Source organism: Stenella coeruleoalba (assembly GCF_951394435.1).
Source record: "Stenella coeruleoalba genome assembly, chromosome: 9".
Taxonomy (NCBI): domain Eukaryota; kingdom Metazoa; phylum Chordata; class Mammalia; order Artiodactyla; family Delphinidae; genus Stenella; species Stenella coeruleoalba.
Window position 1 is genome coordinate 89,060,991 of NC_137155.1, and position 20,904 is coordinate 89,081,894.

A 20,904-nucleotide genomic window follows, 5' to 3' on the forward strand; every position below is an offset into this window, starting at 1 on the left:
TATTGCTTTAATAAAATCCTGTGATGCCACATCAGAGGTGAAAACTTTTACAGAACTGTAAACAGCAGAGGTGCCTAGAGCTTTATGAAAGAAAGCTGTTTTCTTTAATAGAAGAGGAACAGTCCTTACGTAGGCTTGTGTATCACGTGAGGAGAAAGGAATGCCATTCTTCAAATACTTGTGCTTGCTTCTAAGTGAATGTTTTCCATTTTTACATATAGCATTAGTATAAACAAGTAAATACTATAACTCTAAAATTTTAGAGGGTACGATAGCAACTAAGTATGTTAACACTGTATAAATTTACTGTTTTACTTGAATAAGCATTCCAGGACCCCGAAATGGAATCTGTCTTAGCTAGCAAACTCTGTTGGGTAAAGGATAATTCTCAAGTGAGGAGAGAAACAGAGAGAGTATCTAACCAAAGGGTAAAGACATTGATTTGAGTTGCAGACATTTACTCACTGGCCTTGAAACCAAGACAATTCACTTAATCTCTTTGTATAGGCTGAGCTTACTTCTTAAGATAAAGGGGATGATAGGACCTGTTCTGTATATTTTATAGAGTTGTTAATATGAAGTGAGATAACATGTTTAGAGTCCTAAGATTATTTTTTCTTTCAATTATTATTTATTTTTTTTATTTTTTATTTTTTTTGCGGTATGCGGGCCTCTCACTGTTGTGGCCTCTCCCGTTGCGGAGCACAGGCTCCGGACACTCAGGCTCAGTGGCCATGGCTCACGGGCCCAGCCGCTGCGCGGCATGTGGGATCCTCCCGGACCGGGGCACAAACCCGTGTCCCCTGCATCGGCAGGCTGACTCTCAACCACTGTGCCACCAGGGAAGCCCCTCAATTATTTTTTAATTGAAAATTAAAGCATGCTCATAAGCATGAGAATCATGAAGCTTTATGTTATTGTAAAGTTTTAGAATAATAATAGTTATTGTTTTTAGCAGAAATTATGGCAAGAACCAAATCCCTTACTCATTCTTACAGTTTCTTATTTCCATAAAATAAGAGATCAAGCTAGTTTATTTTTTAACTTAAATGTTTTATATATATATATATAAAATTCTCCAGAGGAAGTCACCAAAAATATTTTTTAAATAAAATAAATATTGCTCTATGTTTTATTAAAATGAGTGTGAAGAATAAATTAAAGTGTCAAAAAGGATACTGGGAAAATTAATATTTGGTACTTTTCAATCAAAGTATTAAATGAACATTTTGAAACATACATATAACTCAATTCTAAAAATATCCATGAACTTATCTAATGAATAGACAAAAGCAAGCTTATAAGCAAGTCAGAATTCTGAACTTACTGTTATATTAGCTAATAAGGAATCATTAGAATAATGATTGGATTAGTGAAATTATTTTGTTCAAATAAATTACATGAATAAACAATTGTATAAGTAATGACCAAAAGCAGTGGTACTGAAACAATTCCACTGATTAGGTAAATAGGGGTTGAATTAATATTGTTAATTGTTGATCCTGTATTGATTCAACAAACATTTTTGAGCACCAGTTATATTCGAGGCAGTGAGCTGGATGGTAGGGCTACAAAGACTCAGAAGTCAAAATTCACAGTTTTGTTAGTGACAAAGAAAAATACATAGACAGTGTATCAGTCAGTGTCCTATGGGTCAAAGGTCTAAACAGGGGATCTACGAAAACTGAAACCTGAAAGGCTACTAACTGTAGGAAACAAAGTGCTCAGCCTCTCTAGTAATCAGGGAAATAGAAATTAAGACAAAAAACTGCATGTTGTCTCTCTGGGATTGGCAAGTATTACGAAGTTGCATAATAACAATTGTTTAAAGGTTATTAAGAAACAGGACTTACCTGGTCAGAGTAGGATCCTCTGCAGCTATCCAAGAGAATAATATGACTGTAGTCAGAAGAAGGCTTATACCCATGCCTTCGTCCAGTGCCTTGGTCCCTATCTTAGGATTATATGATAGGGAAATTTGTAACTCAAGTCCATGACACAATAGGAAAGTTTTAATTTCAGCACCATTTCAAGCAGTTTGAGGCAAACTGCATGCCCATCACTAGAGAAATGTATCAGAAAAGATGCTATGATTTACTCACTATGGAATTATCAGTAGAAGCAATACATTTGAAATAGCTGGAGCAATATAAAAACATAATATGGAATGAAAAAGAAACAGAACATCTAAGACACAGTATCATTTAGTAAATTAAGATCATAAGGGCAAAAATGTATATTTTCCAGAGTTGCATATCTAGCCAAAGAAATAGTACAAGCAACTTGAACAGGTTCTAAAGGAGAGACGGGGTAATGGGATGTGAGAAATAACAATGAAAAGAAGGAAAACATTGATTAAATAAAAATAAGAGGACCATGCAGAGACTGATGAGGATGTTGGGTATAGTCTGAGGAGTATAATTTACTCAGCTTTCCACTTGATATTCAAATAACTCTAGACAAACAGGAGAATAAGAGCAACAGAACAATAAAATGATATGAGGCATGCTGTGGAAAAAACAGCTAGGCTAAAAGCTATCAAAAGGGTTTCATAGAGTTGATGATGCCTGAAGGCTGAATAGGAGGCAGACAGGTGAGAAATGTGAGGATGTAAGGATGAGGGGATGCGGGGGAGGTTCTTTGAAGATACGAGACAAGGATGGAAAATGGCATGAAGTTGTAACATACAATGTTGTGTTTGGATAACTGCATGTAATTGCCTTTAATGTGGGATATTTAGGGAAGTTCTGAGATACTTCTGGAAAGATGCAAGGGGGCAAGATTATAAATTTTATCAAGGGTCTAATTCTGTCAATGATACAAGTAAGTAGGGCCTAACATAAGGAAATGGGAGTGAAAATGGGAACAAGGTATAACTTCAGAAGATACTTAAAAGGTAGAGTTGACAGGTCATGGTTGCAGGACGTGTGGGAGAGGCAGGAAGCCAGGAGATGGCTAAGAATTTTAACTTGATGGTAATAGGATTCACAGAGATGGGTAAAACAGAATATGGAGAATTTTGAAACAAAATATGGTAAATTCCATTCCATAAAACTACTTTCCTAATTAAACTCTTCAAAGTTCCTCCATGACTTAGAGATTAAATTCAAATTCCTTATGTTTTCCTTAAGAAATTTATGATGAGGCCTCTGTCAATGAATTGTTTTAATGTTTCTACGTGGGTTTTTTTTTGCTATAATATTTCTGAATGGACGTCTTTGAGTAGACCTCTTGCACATTTTTCTAACTATAGCTGAAATATAAATTCCTATATGTAGTATTCCTGAGACAAGTGTTTCTTCAATGTTAAATTTTTATAAATGTATTTACATTTTTAGAGATATAGATACGGTTCCCTGCAAGGAAATTACCCCAATAACTCCAACCAATAATGTCCAATAATTTTAACAACTGTGGATGAAGAAATGGTTTCCGCTGTTTGTGTCTGCATTTTCTTTTCTCACTCTGTATTACAGTTGTCTATGGGTGACTTGGATTTGGGTGTCTTTGCCTTTTAGGGTGCTTAGAATGATGAGTCAGGGTCAGGATAGTAGGTCATGGAATATCTAAACCACCTCCTATATCCCAACTAATGACAACATATTTGCATTTTTTAATTGTGATGTTGAATATCTTTTCATATGATTAAAATTTAACATTTAATTTGTCTTTCATCTAGCGAGTGTATCAATGTTTTAGATTGTTAGTGTTCTCATCTTTCCTTATTTCATTTCAAAACTTTTTTATATTAAGGACATTAGGTAACTTTTTATCATCTGCTTTTACAAATATTGTTTCCCAATTTTTATTTTTACTTTTTTTATGCAAAAATTTCAAATAATTATATAGTGCTTACACATATTTTTCTTATGGCTTCTGAGTTTTGGGTCTTGTTTATTAAGGCCAAATTCCTCCTAAGTTATTGTTTTTTAAAAATATACTTGAAGATAACTTGCTTTCCAAGAAGAATAATCCATTTCGTTTAAATGCTGTTTGTACTATGAAATAATTTTCTACATGAATTTCAAGGGAAAATCACTGCCCCATCTGTATTTCTTTGTAATTATGGGGACCTGAATAAATAGACATTTCTCAATTTCAAAATGCCAACAAATAATTTCTCAACAATGCTTACTTTCTGATACACACAACTCATTGATTTTGTCAACTTGGGCCACTTCCTTCAGAGGTTGTGTCCCCAGAAATATGTCATAGCTCATTTGATAAAACTCAACTTTCTTTCCAGTGTCCCTTACGAAAGATTGCTCAATTGTCTCCAGACTTCGATGATATTATCTGAAAATGGTGAACGTGTGTTTACTTAGACACAACAGGGTTGGGCAGCAGAAAGTGCACTCCAGCTTAATAATTGCTCCTTTACCAACCCATCACTGCCACCAGAGCGTATGCCTCTCCCAGGCAAGGACCTTGTCTTAATTATCAGGGAATACCCAGAGTATATCATAATGCTTAATCATGAGTTACTTAATAGGTATGTGAGGACAAAGTGAATGAGCGAATGATTGAACAAACTAAGGTTCATAGTCTTATCTCTATCATTGACTTGATATGTGACCTTATATAAATTAGTTAATCTTTCTGGGCTTCAGTTCCCTGTTCTGCTGAACAAATATAATTTCTAGCCTGACTGTACCAAAGATTTGTCTGGAAGAACAATAAGATAATAGACTTGGTAGTGATTTGAAAAAAAAAATCAGAAAATTCATATAATCATATCAATATACATTTGATAAATAATTTCTTTTGCAGGATATGGAATATTGCTAACTACATAGAATATGCTATGTGACACTAACTACAAGTGTAAAATGGAGATCAGAAAAAAATAATACTGGGGGGAATGTATTGGCTAAAAGGAGTATCATTATTATCTTTATTATTATCATTATCAGTATTATTATGAAAAACACTTAGAGAAACCTGGTGGAAAAAGTCACACACAATGTTATATGTTTTATGCTTCCCTCATAATTTAGTCCTCCTATTGGTTTATTAATTTTTATGTCTATACCAGAAACCTCCTGATGCTTTGGAAAGTTTTTTGTGTAATTTTGGCTTATTTAGTTCAATTCATCAGTATTATGCTCAGTTAAATTGACTGATGACAGATAGATAGATAGATAGATAGATAGATAGATAGATAGATATTCATTTCTAGATATGAACATATTCAAAATGTCATCAGACTTCAAATACATTGCCAGCCTGAAAGGATCTTTTGAATCCTTCATTTAAAGTCTTTGCTTTTCAGAGAGGGAATTGAGGCAGGTAGTCACAATAAACTTGTAGGAGAAAGAAGGAAGATTTTGGAGTAAAAATTGTAGTTCAAAAGAGAGCATCTGATATATTTTAAAGCAATGTTTATATTATGTATTTGTTAATTTTATTCTATTTCCCTGCAGGTTTAAATGTGTATTTGGCTACTTGGCTACTGATTAGAGAACACAAAATGAATAACTCAACAAACTCCTCTAACAATGGCCTGGCTCTGACCAGTCCTTATAAGACATTTGAAGTGGTTTTTATTGTCCTTGTGGCTGGGTCCCTCAGTTTGGTGACCATTATTGGGAACATCCTGGTCATGGTCTCCATTAAAGTCAACCGCCACCTCCAGACCGTCAACAATTACTTTTTGTTCAGCTTGGCCTGTGCTGACCTCATCATTGGTGTTTTCTCCATGAACCTGTACACCCTTTACACTGTGATTGGCTACTGGCCTTTGGGACCTGTGGTGTGTGACCTTTGGCTAGCCCTGGACTATGTGGTCAGCAACGCCTCAGTAATGAACCTGCTCATCATCAGCTTTGACAGATACTTCTGCGTCACAAAACCGCTCACCTATCCCGTCAAGCGGACCACAAAAATGGCAGGTATGATGATTGCAGCCGCCTGGGTTCTCTCCTTTGTCCTCTGGGCTCCGGCCATTCTCTTCTGGCAGTTCATTGTAGGGGTGAGAACTGTGGAGGATGGGGAGTGCTACATTCAGTTCTTCTCCAATGCTGCTGCCACCTTTGGCACTGCCATTGCAGCTTTCTATCTGCCTGTGATCATCATGACTGTGCTATACTGGCACATATCCCGAGCCAGTAAGAGCAGGATAAAGAAGGACAAAAAGGAGCCTGTGGCCAGCCAAGACCCAGTTTCTCCAAGTCTGGTTCAAGGAAGGATAGTGAAGCCAAACAACAACAACATGCCTGGCAGTGATGATGGCCTGGAGCACAACAAAATCCAGAACGGCAAAGCTCCCAGAGATGCTGTGACTGAAAACTGTGTCCAGGGGGAGGAAAAGGAAAGCTCCAATGATTCCACCTCAGTCAGTGCTGTCGCCTCTAATATGAGAGATGATGAAATAACCCAGGATGAAAACACAGTTTCCACTTCCCTGGGCCACTCCAAAGATGAGAACTCAAAGCAAACATGCATCAAAATTGTCACCAAGACCCAAAAAGGTGACTCATGTACCCCAACTAATACCACCGTGGAGGTAGTTGGTTCTTCAGGTCAGAATGGAAATGAAAAACAGAACATTGTTGCTCGCAAGATTGTAAAGATGACCAAGCAGCCTGCAAAAAAGAAGCCTCCTCCTTCCCGGGAAAAGAAAGTGACCAGGACGATCTTGGCCATTCTGTTGGCTTTCATCATCACTTGGGCCCCATACAATGTCATGGTGCTCATTAACACCTTCTGTGCACCCTGCATCCCCAACACAGTGTGGACAATTGGTTATTGGCTCTGTTACATCAACAGCACTATCAACCCTGCCTGCTATGCACTTTGTAATGCCACCTTCAAGAAGACCTTTAAACACCTTCTCATGTGTCATTATAAGAACATAGGCGCCACAAGGTAAAACATCTTTGTAAAGAAAGAAGGTAGTCAAGGGGAGCTTGGCGAAAAGAAACAGAATAAAAGAGCTCCTAGTTTTCAGATCTCTGCCATTGCACTTTATAGTCTTATCATGGAATGTGCAATTAAGGAGCCCAACAGTGACACTCTTATGGTGCCTATGCTCCAGTTTGAAACTTGCACCTTATAAACCCTGTCAGTTTAGGAGCAAGGAGACCATTAAGGAGACATGTTGGAACTGTGGATTTAAGAAATGATCTATGCTTTCTCATACTCTCTTGAAGAAGGGCTTCTGAATCTATAATTTTATCTCTGCACAAAAAGAATAATAACCTCACTCCTTTTTTTCATTTTTTTGTTCCCAAGTGTCCATATGAGGATGAAATGCCACAGTTACAAACTAACCTGGAGAGTTAAACATAAAGAAAGCCATTACACAATGGCGAAGTGAACAAAGAAGATCAAAAAAGGATGTAGAAATGGCCTCCGGAGTGTTTAACATATATTATTCTCTTGTTTTGGTTTTATGTGGAGAATTGCAACATAATAAATGCTTATCTTTTTTTGCCTTTCCCTTTCCCACCATCAAAAGAGAGCAAACAAACAAAAACAAACAAAAAACTTAATTACATTACATCATTATTTTTCTCATATGGCATTGGTTTTTATACTTCCCTGTTTTACATTGTGTAAGGGCAAAATCTGCAGGACTTTCACTAAATACGGAGACAGCCATGAAAAAGGGTATTTCACCCCTGCCCACTGTGTCTTTTGCATTCTTTGGGGGTATAAAACCCTATGAGGATTTAGTTCACTTATGATTCTTCATGTGAAATATTTTCACCAATCTGGTTTTCTACTAAACTAGCCTCTTATTTTAATAGAATAGCCTACGTAATATATAAATATGCTTGAGAAACCAAAGTCATTTTTTAAATTGAGGTTTCATCAAATTGAACAATGGCCATTCTTGTTGGAGAAAGTTTACTGAGGGCGGGTGAATTTTGAGATAAGAAAATAGAAGGTTGAAAGGGCATCCTGTTTCAACCTGATCTGCCTAACCTGTGTATGGCATGCTAACTTGTAAACATGAACTCCTGGCCTTTGTCAGCAGGAAGATGCTGCTTTATTCATCTGGAATCTTAAATAGGATTAACTTATTCACGTGGCACCAATGACTTTTGGGTCAGTCCCAAGAGAAAAAGACCTTCTCCTCAATGCTTGCTAAAGGATGATATTCAACTTATAGATAAGTGAGGTTTATAACCATCCTATGACCTATGGAGGGAAAAAAAAATAGAGTAATTAAAAAACATATACTGAAACCACCTTTTTTTCCCCTCAAATCATCAGTTCTCCCTAAAATTTTTTAACTTCAAAATTCTGTCAATAGAAGTAGTAATCTTTATGGCAGAAATGTTATGGATACCTAAACAGGCCAAGTGAGCTCAGCAAAATCTGAAAGAATATAAGTGGCTGCACCTGTGCCACTTCTCACCATTTTTAAAAATTCTAGACCATAGAAGAGTCACATCAGAAATGATTACCCAACGGCGGCTTTATATAAATCTTGTCTATGTAAGACTTTTTATTGGTACCCCAAATAAATATACAATTATATTGACTCACACTTAGTTATTTTTACCCCTCAACTTTTTTTTCTTACTATATTTGCTATAGTCTTCCAATCAGAGTTTTTAAAGATGGCCCAATCAATAGAAATCAAATTTATAAAACCCTTTACAAATTTTACATTTTAGAGTTATGGGCTTTATGATAACTTGACCAGTAATATCCATGTGAGTTGCATGATGAATTTGTCAGTATTAGACTTTAGCACTTCAATTAGAGTTATTTTGTGTGACTTGCCTCACTGATGGCATCTCAAAACTTTTGGGAGCTGAAAAAAAAGCACAAGGCAAATAACAAAAAAGAGCAATTAGTGAGAAGCAAATTGCCAATAATTTTTGTATATAACTTATCCTTTATAAAAATAACTTCTTGTTTCAACAACTTCAGTCATTCTTCCCCAACTAAATCTTCTATTTATAAACATACAGCATCAGTTCATACAGATATCTTTATTCTACCTTAATGTAAACTTTTACATTTAAGATCCATATTTATTTTTATTTTGTTTCTTCAAGTCAACGTATCACTTTAGTTGGGATGAACTCTTTGGATTCAAGGATTGAGGATTCAGGATTTGGGTCCTTTTTTGCCTTCTCTAGCAGTCCAGCTCATCGTGAATCCAACTGCCTCTTACTCTCCATTGCCATCACATGCTCTCCTTTCTTCCTTCTATTCTTGATCTCCACCGTATCTACTACAACCTTATTGAAAGAGAAACAATCAAAAATTAAAGGAAGGAATTGAATATGGACTGACACATCATGGAAGCTTTGTAAACCGGAATCAGAAAAATGGAAAGAATACTGAAAATAGTAGATGATTAGAAAGATATGGAGACTGCATCCAAAGGCTTGCATTAACTATTGCTGGATTTGTCTATTTCAGTGGCTCCCAACTAGGGACCATTTTTCCTCCCAGGGGACATTTAACAATGTGTGGAGACGTTGGTTGTCACAGCTTGAGAGAGGGCTATTGGCATCTAGTGAATATAGGGGCCAGGGATGCTGCTAAACGGCTTACAATGCACAGGATAGACCCCACAACTAAGAATTTTTTGGCTCAAAATGTCAGCAGTGCCAAAGTTGAGAAATCCTGGCCTATTTTAAGGGATTCGAGAGCTTGCTTTATATAAGTGGGAAAATAATCCTGTTTCACTCTTAGAATATCAATGCAAATTGTTCATCTGTTTGAAAAAGGTTAATGTTCACCAATCATGTATCAGACACACTGTCATCCGTTGAGTCTGGTGTATTTGTAATTCACAGACTGGGAACACAAGACACATCTATATAGCCAAAATCACCAGACCATGCACATAGCACGTTGTTCCCAACATCTTAATGTCCACTCATGATTGCCACAGTGTCCAGTCAATTGAAGTTGAAGTAGTTGGCTATTAAAATGGTTGCAGTTGATATGTTCACTTTCTATTGGAGCTGCTATTTTTCCTGTCAAAAACCTTAACAGCCTCTTTCAGAAACATTATGACTCATCTCCTTTATCTTCACTGGAAAGGTAAATATCTGTCAAGAACTTCTTCTTTCCTCATAGCAATAATGTAAATATCCCGGAGCGGTCTTCTAAGAAGAGGAATTTAAGAATGTGAAAAAGCTAGTTCATTTCTTGGAAAAAGAAATGATTGCCTTTTTACCAGTTCATCATTAATTTAATGTCAGCTCCCGAGTGGTAGGACAAAGTCATCAGTATAATAAGCCACATAGATAAGCTTTCTGGTTTGAATGTCAAAGCTGGAGGTCCCACATACTCCTGCTCTTTTTCCATTCACCACTTTTTTGACCCTAAACATCTGACATCGGGAGAGACGGGAGTTCAAAACGATGGCAACATATACTTAGAAATGCAATCTACTTTTATTTTCTCCTACTTAGTTCACTGGTAGTTGCCTTTTCCCCAGTTTGATAGTATCCCTTTCAACAATCACAGCCCTGGCGTTGCAAATAGATTAGGGAAGCACCCAAAGCTGGATGAATTGTGCAAAATGTATGTTCAGCATGTATATATAATACCATGCCTCTTAAATATGCTTCTCTTAAAAGGGTGCACGCTACAGCATGAACTGTGTGCATATTTGATGTATCTTCCTGGAATATGCTGTATGCTTAATATACATATTCTATAAATAGAGTAATAAAATGTATAATAGAAATACATATTTCTGTATGCAAATAAATATATTATACACAAAGTCTGAGTATGTAATATGGTATATGTTGCTTCAGAGTATCAAAAGTAGATTTTATACACCCAATTTTGAAAGAATTACTATTACACTGTGTCATAATCTTTGGAAACATAGCACTTATTTTAAATATCTCTTGGAGGAATATATTAATAAATCTTTGGTGTCACCCCACGTGACAACAATGCTTTTTGCCTCTGTGTTCCTGACAGTCCTCTAACTAGAATCGTCCTGGCTGTTTCTGTTCCAACAGCTGTGTTGATCTCACGTCTGATTGCCTGATGAGATTGCAGCCAATTCATTGACATACAGCTTCACTCTCCTCCAAATTAACTGATTTTTGTGAAATAAAAAATAATCATACTGGGAGGAAGGGATGACCTTCAGAATGTTTTACACTTTGAAAAACAAGGAAAAATTGTACAACCACTGTATGTTACAAACCACTCTTTTCAGTTTGGGGCCAGTACAGCATCCCATACATTAAAGGCCAAAAATTTTTAGTGTAGTATGACATTGAAAGTTTCTCCAAGAAATTATAAAATATATGGTTTGTTTCTAAGTGTCCTATATTTTCTCCATAGCAGTTATCATCCTTTCCTTGTTGTCCACTCAACTACCCACATTCCTCAGAACATTTTCTTTGGTCCATTAGCACAAGTCCTTACTTAGCAAACATTGTCATGATGTTAGCTGATAGTGGGCATGCAGTCCCAGGAGATGCTTGCATTTTAATAGAAAAAGCATAAACACTGAACATTTGAAAGATCCTTTAGATTAATCTAAAAATAATCTTTAGACACCAATGCATGAAATGGGAGAGACTCTTTTCAGTGAACTCTAGTTTTCTTTGAATTTTATGATGTTTTTGGAAGGCTACCCACTTCTGAAATTTTCCCTTTTATGCCACAGTCCACCCTTGTGAATTACTGTTCCTTATGTAAACCAAAATCATTTCTAGCAAAAAAAAGAAAAAATTGCATTTTCTGTCAATTCTCATTAGTTTATTATTGTCCCAGTGAAACGTTCTCAATTCATTTTTTAGAATTTGAATTGAATACTGTATTGATGAATTGTCAAATGCTGTTCCTGACTAGGTGGTTGGAAATACTGAGAGGAGAAAAACATCTTGCCATCATAATGGAAGAAGTTTCCACTTTATAATATATGTCAGTCTTTTTCATCCAAAAATGGAGGAAGCACAATGTGGTAAGTTGTGGAATATAGATAGATATTTATTAAGTAGTGACATTCTAGAATATCTATTCTTTGGCTTCTTAAACACACACACAGTGAGTCATGGGAAACTGTGAAGGAAAAAAGGCACCCATCTTCTGTACTTGCATTTACCCAGCAGCTCATCTGAATCCTTAAACTATACATTTACTGAAAATGTGGATATGTTTGGAAGTAATATTGAAGGATTTTTTAAATGAGTATTGTTTTCAAGTTATTATTATAAGATAAGGGATGGTGTTAGTGAATATCTCATCCACTTTTTTTTTTTTTCTTGGCCACACCCTACAGCATGCAGGATCTTAGTTCCCTGACCAGGTATCAAACCCATGCCCCCTGCATTGGAAGCTTGGACCACCAGGGAAGTCTGGTGTTAGTGAATAAATTGTGTCTGTGTCCAGAAAGAATTACAATGGATTGCAGAGGTGGATAATTTAAATCTGCGTAATTGTTGGACTATTTGTATATAAAAATGCTATAATTCACTTTATCCTTAATTATTTTCAACAAAGTAGTTCTTACTCTCCTTACTGCCCTTGTATGTAGGGTGGGTACTTAACATTTGTGACAGTATGAATATCTTTACTAGGGCCATATTATATTATGCCTTACATCAGAAGTTCTCAAAAACTTTAGCCCACAATAGAAGCACCTGCAAGTTGTTGGGCGCAATTAGTAGATCTGAGGTGTGATCTGAGAATCTGTGTTTCAAATAAATTCCCAAGTGATCCTGATGTGGACCACACTTTTAGAACAACTGATTTTTTTTTAACATCTTTATTGGAGTATAATTGTTTTACAATGGTGTGTTAGTTTCTGCTTTATAACAAAGTGAATCAGCTATACATATGCATATATCCCCATTATCTCCTCCCTCTTGAGTCTCCCTCCCACCCTCCCTATCCCACCCTTCTAGGTGGTCACAAAGCACCGAGCTGATCTCCCTGTGCCATGCGGCTGCTTCCCACTAGCTATCCATTTTACATTTGGTAGTATATATAAGTCCATGCCACTCTCTTACTTCGTCCCAGCTTACCCTTCCCCCTCCCTGTATCCTCAAGTCCATTCTCTACGTCTGCGTCTTTATTCCTGTCCTGCCCATAGGTTCTTCAGAACCTTTTTTTTTTTAAGAGTCCATATATATGTGTCAGCATATGGTATTTATTTTTCTCTTTCTTACTTCACTCTGTATTACAGACTATAGGTGTATCCACCTCACTATAAATAACTCAGTTTCGTTTCTTTTTATGGCTGAGTAATATTCTATTGTATATATGTGCCACATCTTCTTTATCCATTCATCTGCCCAGCAAACTGGGCATTTAGTTTGCTTCCATGACCTGGCTATTGTAAATAGTGCTGCAATGAACATTGTGGTGCATGTGTCTTTAAACTATGGTTTTCTCTGGGTGTGTGCCCAGTAGTGGGATTGCTGGGTCATATGGTAGTTCTATGTTTAGTTTTTTAAGGAACTTCCATACTGTTCTCCATAGAATAACTGATTTTTATAGTCTAATGAAAACTTTTACCAAAGCATTATGATAATTAACAAGGCATCTATTAAAATGCTATCCACAGGAAAGTTTTTCTTAGACATAAAGTCTATTGCTTACTTATAAATAGGGTCTTCATATTTTCTATCTCTTGGGAAACTTTGAGTGCCATGATCTTAACATCAGAGCTTAAAAACAACCATACTGATACATTTACATAAAGATAAATCAGCATATTAAAATTTAAAGATAAACACAGCAGTTGCTTGAATTCCAGGATATCTCCAATAAAAGCTACTTTAGACATACGCTTTACATGATGTCCATCATATATTTTTACACAGATCATGTATGCAAACACATTCTCCTCATATGGGTATTCAGAGTAAATCATTCCATTATTTCATCATTTGGAATTAGTGGTAATAAATTGGCAATTTAGAAGTAATTCTTCAACCTCTTCTTAATACACACATGCACTCACACATACTCAGGCATATAAACACACATGCACACTGATAAACAGATGCACATACAAATACACGTATGCATACAAACAAACAAGATTCACCATGTATATCTTGACGGTGCCCAGCGGCATAATCTTTCTACTACTTCCAAAAACATGTGGAACTCTACTAGAGAAGGTGTTGAACCCTCAGATCAGCCACATGATATTGAGGAAAAAATTCATCTGTGTCCTCTGGGCTGTGGCCAGAAAACTGCAGGATTTTCTCATAGCCTTTAGGATCATATAAGTCTTAGCTTTGTGTCTGCCACCAATACATCCCAGTCATCGGAAAGCCATCTCTCCAGTGCATGCCAGTGGTTACATGGGATTGTGATGAGAAAAGATGCCTGAAATACATTATAACACCTAGAAGACACATCTGCAAATACATATCGTCATGATGGGCGCCACCAGACAGTCTGCATTGTACAATATGATGCTTTTAATACCAGTGTGACTATCTAGAGAGCTGAGTACAAGAAAAAAGTGATAACTTCTCAGCACATTCCTTCCAAAAATCCCTCTCAGACATTCTTTTCAGGTTTATATCTCTTTATACCTCTGAATGGTATAAAAACTTAGGATTGACATTTACTTCAAATATGCAGCAGATGGTCAAATAGTCAAAATGTCTGGTGTCCTGAAAAGCAAATAAGTCTGGAATGCAAGGCTCATCTTACAGAAAAAGTAAAATTATCAACCAGATTATTTCTACTTTTCTTGGGAGTCTCACTATTCTGTTTATGAATAAAGGAGTACAGGAGGTCATTTAAAGACCAGATATTAAATGGCTGAATAAAAACATTTTACTTTTTCTCAACCCTACACAGAAGCAATAATCTAAAAAATTTTTTTACTTAAACAGAAAAAAATAACCATAAGGAATAAAATTAAGAATGAACCAGGAGCAATAAAAATAAGAAATCCCAGTGAGGGGGAAAACAAATCTTACCCCTAAGCTCTCTCAAAGGAATAACAATACCTATTTAATAGAAATTCTTTTCTTTTTCCAAATTCTTTGTATTTTTTTTGTATGGCGCTCATTTTTGATTTTTGCTGTGGTTGACATTGCTACTCCAGAAAGCAAAAAAAGAATTTTTGAAAAACTGCTGATAATGACACATATGCTTTAAATATCAAAACAAAACAACAGCAACAATATGGACGAAGGGCAGGAGCTTAGCTGTAAATGAAATAAGTGCTGTGTAGAGGATGGTTTCCATTTGTAATGATTTCTGAACAACATAGCATCGATTTCCCTCTGTGGTCTTGTGGGCCCTCCCTGTTCACGAGGTGGTGGACACCGGCCCTCAGTCACCCTGTGAAGAGGTCTGGACATACTGATGTGCTGTTTTAAACCAGTTGTTTTAAGCGAGGCCCTGTGGTGGGGACATGAGCGGGCACGACCATCAGCTGGGAATTTGTCATGTTTAAGTATTGGACCTAAATCTGGAAGACAAAGCCTGACAAGCCTTTTGTTGAAGACAGTGTGTGAGAAGCTCTGCATGATCACAAACTTGGGAGGACAAAGGAAGAACAGAATTATTGGACATTTCAGACATGATGAAAAAGGGAGCTGAAGTTTATGCTCAGTGTGCACGTGTCTCTGAGGAGTCCAGTTTTAACAAATAGTCTTCCATGGCCACGTACAGGTTAGTTTATGTAACAGGCAAACTAGGATTATAAGGTTACATTAGCTTTAATGATTCCTGAAAACCTGTCATGACAAAGGAACCTGGTATCTTGTCTCCACTGTGTTGCTTTTTTATTTAAGAGTGAGAAATCTAACATTCATTAGAAAGAAATACACACATGGTGTAAAGTCTTAGTCTTTTAAAAAATCTTATATTAAAATACAGTTACTTAAATGTATGTGAATTCCAAATCCCATAGTGAGATTGTTTAATAAAGGCAGTGCACACACGAAAATAGCTGAAGACTGTATATTCTTAGAAAACATATGTTTTAGTCTATAAATTAAGTGTAATTCTGATAGGGTTTTAGCCATATATATATATAACGTATACTATATATATATATATATATTGTATTGCTATAAATTACATATATTTATATAGGTCTGTATAATCATGTATATATTACACATTTTATTTATAAAAGGAAAAGAGGTGGTAGTAGGAATTTAATGGAAAGTGATTCACAAATATAAGGAGTGAGGCATGAAGCAATGGAAAATATTCAACATACTGAAGGAGTGTTGGCTTAAGTGTCGATGAGGCATGTGTACAAAGACATTTCAATTTCCAAATTCAGTGCTGAGGAAACAGTGGTGCCAAATCCCAGAAATACTTAGAAAATGATAACAATTACATGCTATGTCCTTGGGTGTGTTTTGGCCAAGCTGTATTCTTAAACGGAGCATTATACCAGTCAGAAAACTCAACAATAAAATATTTTTCTCATATGATTCATCATGTTTAGAATACGCTTGTGAACATTTTGGAAGTCAGATTCTAGGTACTCCTTGGTATTCTTTAAGAAAGTATACCAACTAGGGCAAGTTCCTCACTTGATAAAGTGCTAATTTCAATGCAAATTAGTGTGAGGTCTATCTAGCTCTACCCTCAAAAATTTTTATTTCACTTTCTCTACCACATGAAAAACTTCTCCAGAGCACTTTTCTATCCACTGCTTTCCATTTCTCAAATATCTAAAATATTGCATAGAGGGGCTCCAGGTGTGCTCAGGTTTCTAGAAATACTTGCTGGGCCAGGTATGTAGGGAAGCTTTCCTCTTGTTTGCGCTTTCCCCAAATGATTGACTTTGAGACATTGACCTGGAATTCCTTTCCTCTTTCCAAATAAGGAGAAGCAAGTCAAATCCCACTCAAACTACTGCAGAATGTTGTCAAGTCTATATAAGAAGTACTGCAGTGAATGGGCTTAGAGATGACTGTGTCCTTGGCAAAGAGGTGCTGCTGACTCTAGCCCCAGGAAAGGATCCATTCAGACATTTTCCGACTCAAGTTTTTGATAAACTTAGATTCTTCATTTCTCAGGGTTGGTCAGAATGTCTTTTGCCACCTATTCTCACCTCCATCTAGAAACAGGCATTCTCTATAGCCTCCCTGATGGTCATTAAGTATTAGCTTCAGCTTTCCCAGCAATGGTCAGTTCAAGTTCCTCAAATACGTACTTGGCTCTCTCTTATCTCATTATTCTCCCCAAACACAATCTCATCCATAACTCCAGCTTTTATTATCCCCTTAAATGTGATAAGACATAAATATTATCTCCATCCCGTTCATCTCCAGTGAACACCAAACTTGCATATCCTATTGTCTATCTACTTCAGAACCCCTCTTGGATATCTCAGACTTACCTCAAACTCACCAGATCCAAACTTTCATTCACGAGTTCACCCACAGAAGTAGCCCTATTGTGCTGTTTCTTAACCCATCATCTACTTAGTGCACAGAAATGGAAACCAAGCCATCATTCTTGATTTTCACCCAAGCATGCTTCAAATCCTCCCAATTTTACCTCGTAAATATCAAGTCTATCAAATTATCCATAAGTTTCTCCCATTTCCATTAATGCTACTACATAGTGCAAGCGGCCTAACTGACCGTGCCACGTCAACTCTGACACAATCCCATGCGACTTGTACCCTGCGGCCAGAGTGATCTGTTCAGAAGGCAAATCTGAACTCCTCTGCTTAAAACCTGTTAGTGAGTTCTTCTTTGGACAATGTCCAGATTCCTTTCTCCAAGCCCTTTGTGGGCTGGCCCCTTCCTCCTCTCCATCCTGACCTTTCACCACATTCCCACGCGATTCCATTGATCTTGCCACATTGCACATGTCACAATTACCCTCATCATGCCCTCTCCTGCCAAAGGACCTTTGCACGTGCACTTGGTATGACTTTCTGAAAAGCTCTCCTCACCCTTCATTACCTAGTTAACTCATAATAATCCTTTAAATCTCAAATCAGATAGACATTTTCAGGAATGTCTCCCCTGATTTTCTAACTCCATCAAATCCTTCCACAGCATTTTTCACAACTGCAGTATTATTTATGTTTGTAGAATATGTGAATAAATTTTTGTCTCTGCCTGTAGACTTCACAATACAAATACCATGTTTGCATTTGTCTACTTGCGGCAGTGCCTGATACATGGTCACTGTTCTCTCTCTCTCTCCACTCACTAGTTATTTGACCTTGAGAAAGGCATTTAATTTCTTCACACATAGAGATTATCCATATTTATATGTATGCAGTAATGCAATAAATTACATATATTTATATAAGCAATATTTTGAGGATTAGAGGTACCTATGTAGAGTTTGAAAAGTTCCTAGCAGAGTGCCCAAAAAAGAGTAACATTCAATAAAAGCTATATATTTATAACACTTATTAAACTGGAAATCTGTAATAGAGACCAAATATTTGAGGACTTTTCGGACTGTACTTTGCAGAGCACTAAGTATCTCATCAACCCACAGGTGCTTTTCTAAAACAAGTGACACCTCTGGACCTTCAGGATCACTTCTTCAGAACAGAGAATTAACTTGGAAACACCCAGAATGTAATTATTATTTCCTTCTGGATATGGTCTTTAGTTTTTTGCTTGAATAATCATACATATCACAGTAATGCAATTATTGGTATCTTACACAGATATAACTCATTTTTTATATGCCACATATTTTATTACTTAGATCTGGCCATAATTAAATGAGAGGTTATTATACCCATTTTGTAGATAGGGAATTGGAGGCCCTGTGAGACCATGTAATTGCCCGAGGTCACAGCTGGTATGTGGTACAACCAGGACTCAAATCCTACAAATGGTTTATCACAAGTTGGAAGCACATAGAAGCCACTTGACCTGGTTTCCTGGGTCAAGACCTGGTTTACATCAGCTGGCATGATGTAATTAATTATGCCTCTTGTACCTCCACCCCCAAAAGTGCTGGTTTGGATAATACGTTATATGGTCATCCTTTATTTTGGTGAAGTGGAGGAACACGAGGGCAGCTGTTGGAGAATGGTTTCTGGTCTTGATGATACCATTTCCTAGCTGTACTACCTCAGGAAATATCATTGGTTTAGTCAAAATATTACATTATTCTAAGCACTTTAAAGATTAAACAAATTACCATCAGAAATATTTTACAGAAGATTAGAATTGACGCCAGGTGTTGAAAGCTGATACCTGTGGTCTATGATGCTTTAAGCGACTGCCGAGAGCTCATGTGATTTGAGGATTTGAGATTGATCTGTGTGTGTGGGATTAGAGTGGGCACACCACTGGGTAGGTGCTCCAGAGAATTCATGCGATGTAGAGTCTTATTTTGTGTGTTAAGTTGAAAGATACATTTAGGAAATTAAATAGAATGCCCCTCAGAGTAAATTCATTCATCTATCTTTTCTACCTAAAAATATGATACAGGCAAAAATCTAAACCTCAAAAATTATCAAGAAAAGCATGAGTGTTTCAACTAAATGAACTAAAGAGGATGAGGAATGAATATAAACTTGTTTTACACTATAAACAAGGAAAAGAAAAGCAATGCACCATCTCTTATTTTAACCAAGATGTGATTTCCATATCCTAGTTGTACTTAGCAGTAAAAGATAAGCACTTTATGACCAAACTGCATATTGTGGCAGAGTAAATCTGTTTTCAGGAATCTTGTATTTCCTTACCAAAAATCAAAAATCTAGATAAATTCTACAGGACAGAAAAAAGAAAAAAATACAATATTCCTACATTGGTATCCCCTGATTCCCTTCCAGGGAAGATACATGTGTGTATATATATATATAACACACACACACACACACACATATATATATATTTCTGTATTGACACCCCACTAGTGTGGTGGTGTATGACAGTGCTGTAGCTCTTAGGAGTTTGAAGCTTTTGTTAAGGCAGAACACCTTTTTTTCACCTTAAACCTTCCCAAGTTTTTTACAGTTACTGACATTTTTAGAACTTTTGATAAGATTGTCAGATACTCTGACATTAGTCTTCAAACAGCACAGTTCCTACTAACCTCAAACAAAACAGTGAAACCATCATTAGTGAAACAAACACCCCTTCATAAAATGTCTAGTGACTTTTTCAGTGAACTGTATTTTACCCCAAACTACTCCTTATACCTAACTCTTAGCAGTAGTCATTATTATCCCCCTTTTCAAATGAAGAATATGTGACTTGTGAAGTTAAATGATTTGGCCTACACCAATGTGATCACCTGTAAATAAGGAAACAGACTGCTCTTTCACGTTTAAAAGAGCACACTCAGGCAGTAGGAAATTAATAGACAATAGGTAGATTTCATATGTGCTTACAGTAGAGGATATTGTATTCCCCTTCCCTAATAAGTTCAAGTTTGTAAGGGAAGTCTTTTAAGGGGTACTCTCAGGTATGAATCAAGAATTTCAGAATATTTTTTTTACTTTATTTATTTTAGCTATAGATTTTTTAAAACATTTTTTATTGGAGTATAATTGCTTTACAATGGTAGGTTAGTTTCTGCTGTATAACAAAGTGAATCAGCTATATGTATACGTATATCCCCATATCCCTTCCCTCTTGCGTCTCCCCCCCACCCTCCCTATCCCACCCCTCTAGGTGGTCACAAAGCACTGAGCTGATCTCCCCATGCAATGCAGCTGCTTCCCACTGGCTATCTATTTTACATTTGGTAGTGTATATACGTCAATGCTACTCTCTCAGTTCGTCCCAGCTTACCCTTCCCCCTCCCCATGTCCTCAAGTCCAAAGAATTTCAGAATATTGTCACAAGATAAGCAAATGCTACTTGAGGTCATGTCAGTGCAGACCAGTCCCGAAATGGTGTTGGTAGGGCCAGCTATAGATTCCAATGATTAAATTTTAAAATTTATTTCAAAATAATGTACACATTCAAGTGACTACTATATTTGCTTTTCAAGGTAGTTCAAGAACCACCAAGATCTGTTATGTATTTT

The 20,904-nt window shown here is 36.6% G+C and overlaps 1 protein-coding gene across 14 annotated transcripts in view; it reads left to right on the forward strand.

Moving 5' to 3' along the window:
• CHRM2 (cholinergic receptor muscarinic 2) overlaps nt 1–20,904 on the forward strand; it is an 800,456-nt gene that overhangs the window by 665,873 nt on the left and 113,679 nt on the right. For 11 of the 14 annotated variants that reach the window (XR_013829691.1, XR_013829692.1, XR_013829693.1 and 8 more), the window contains 2 exons: nt 5,424–10,014; nt 11,797–11,908. Coding sequence is in view for 1 of the 14 variants with exons in the window: in XM_079931322.1 (XP_079787448.1) it covers nt 5,471–6,871 (1,401 nt within the window). In the remaining 13 variants the exon portion in view is untranslated. Of the gene's footprint in view, nt 1–5,423; nt 10,867–11,796; nt 11,909–18,405; nt 18,602–20,904 lie in introns of those variants that run through there. The other 3 variants (XR_013829701.1, XR_013829700.1, XM_079931322.1) reach the window with 3 other exon arrangements.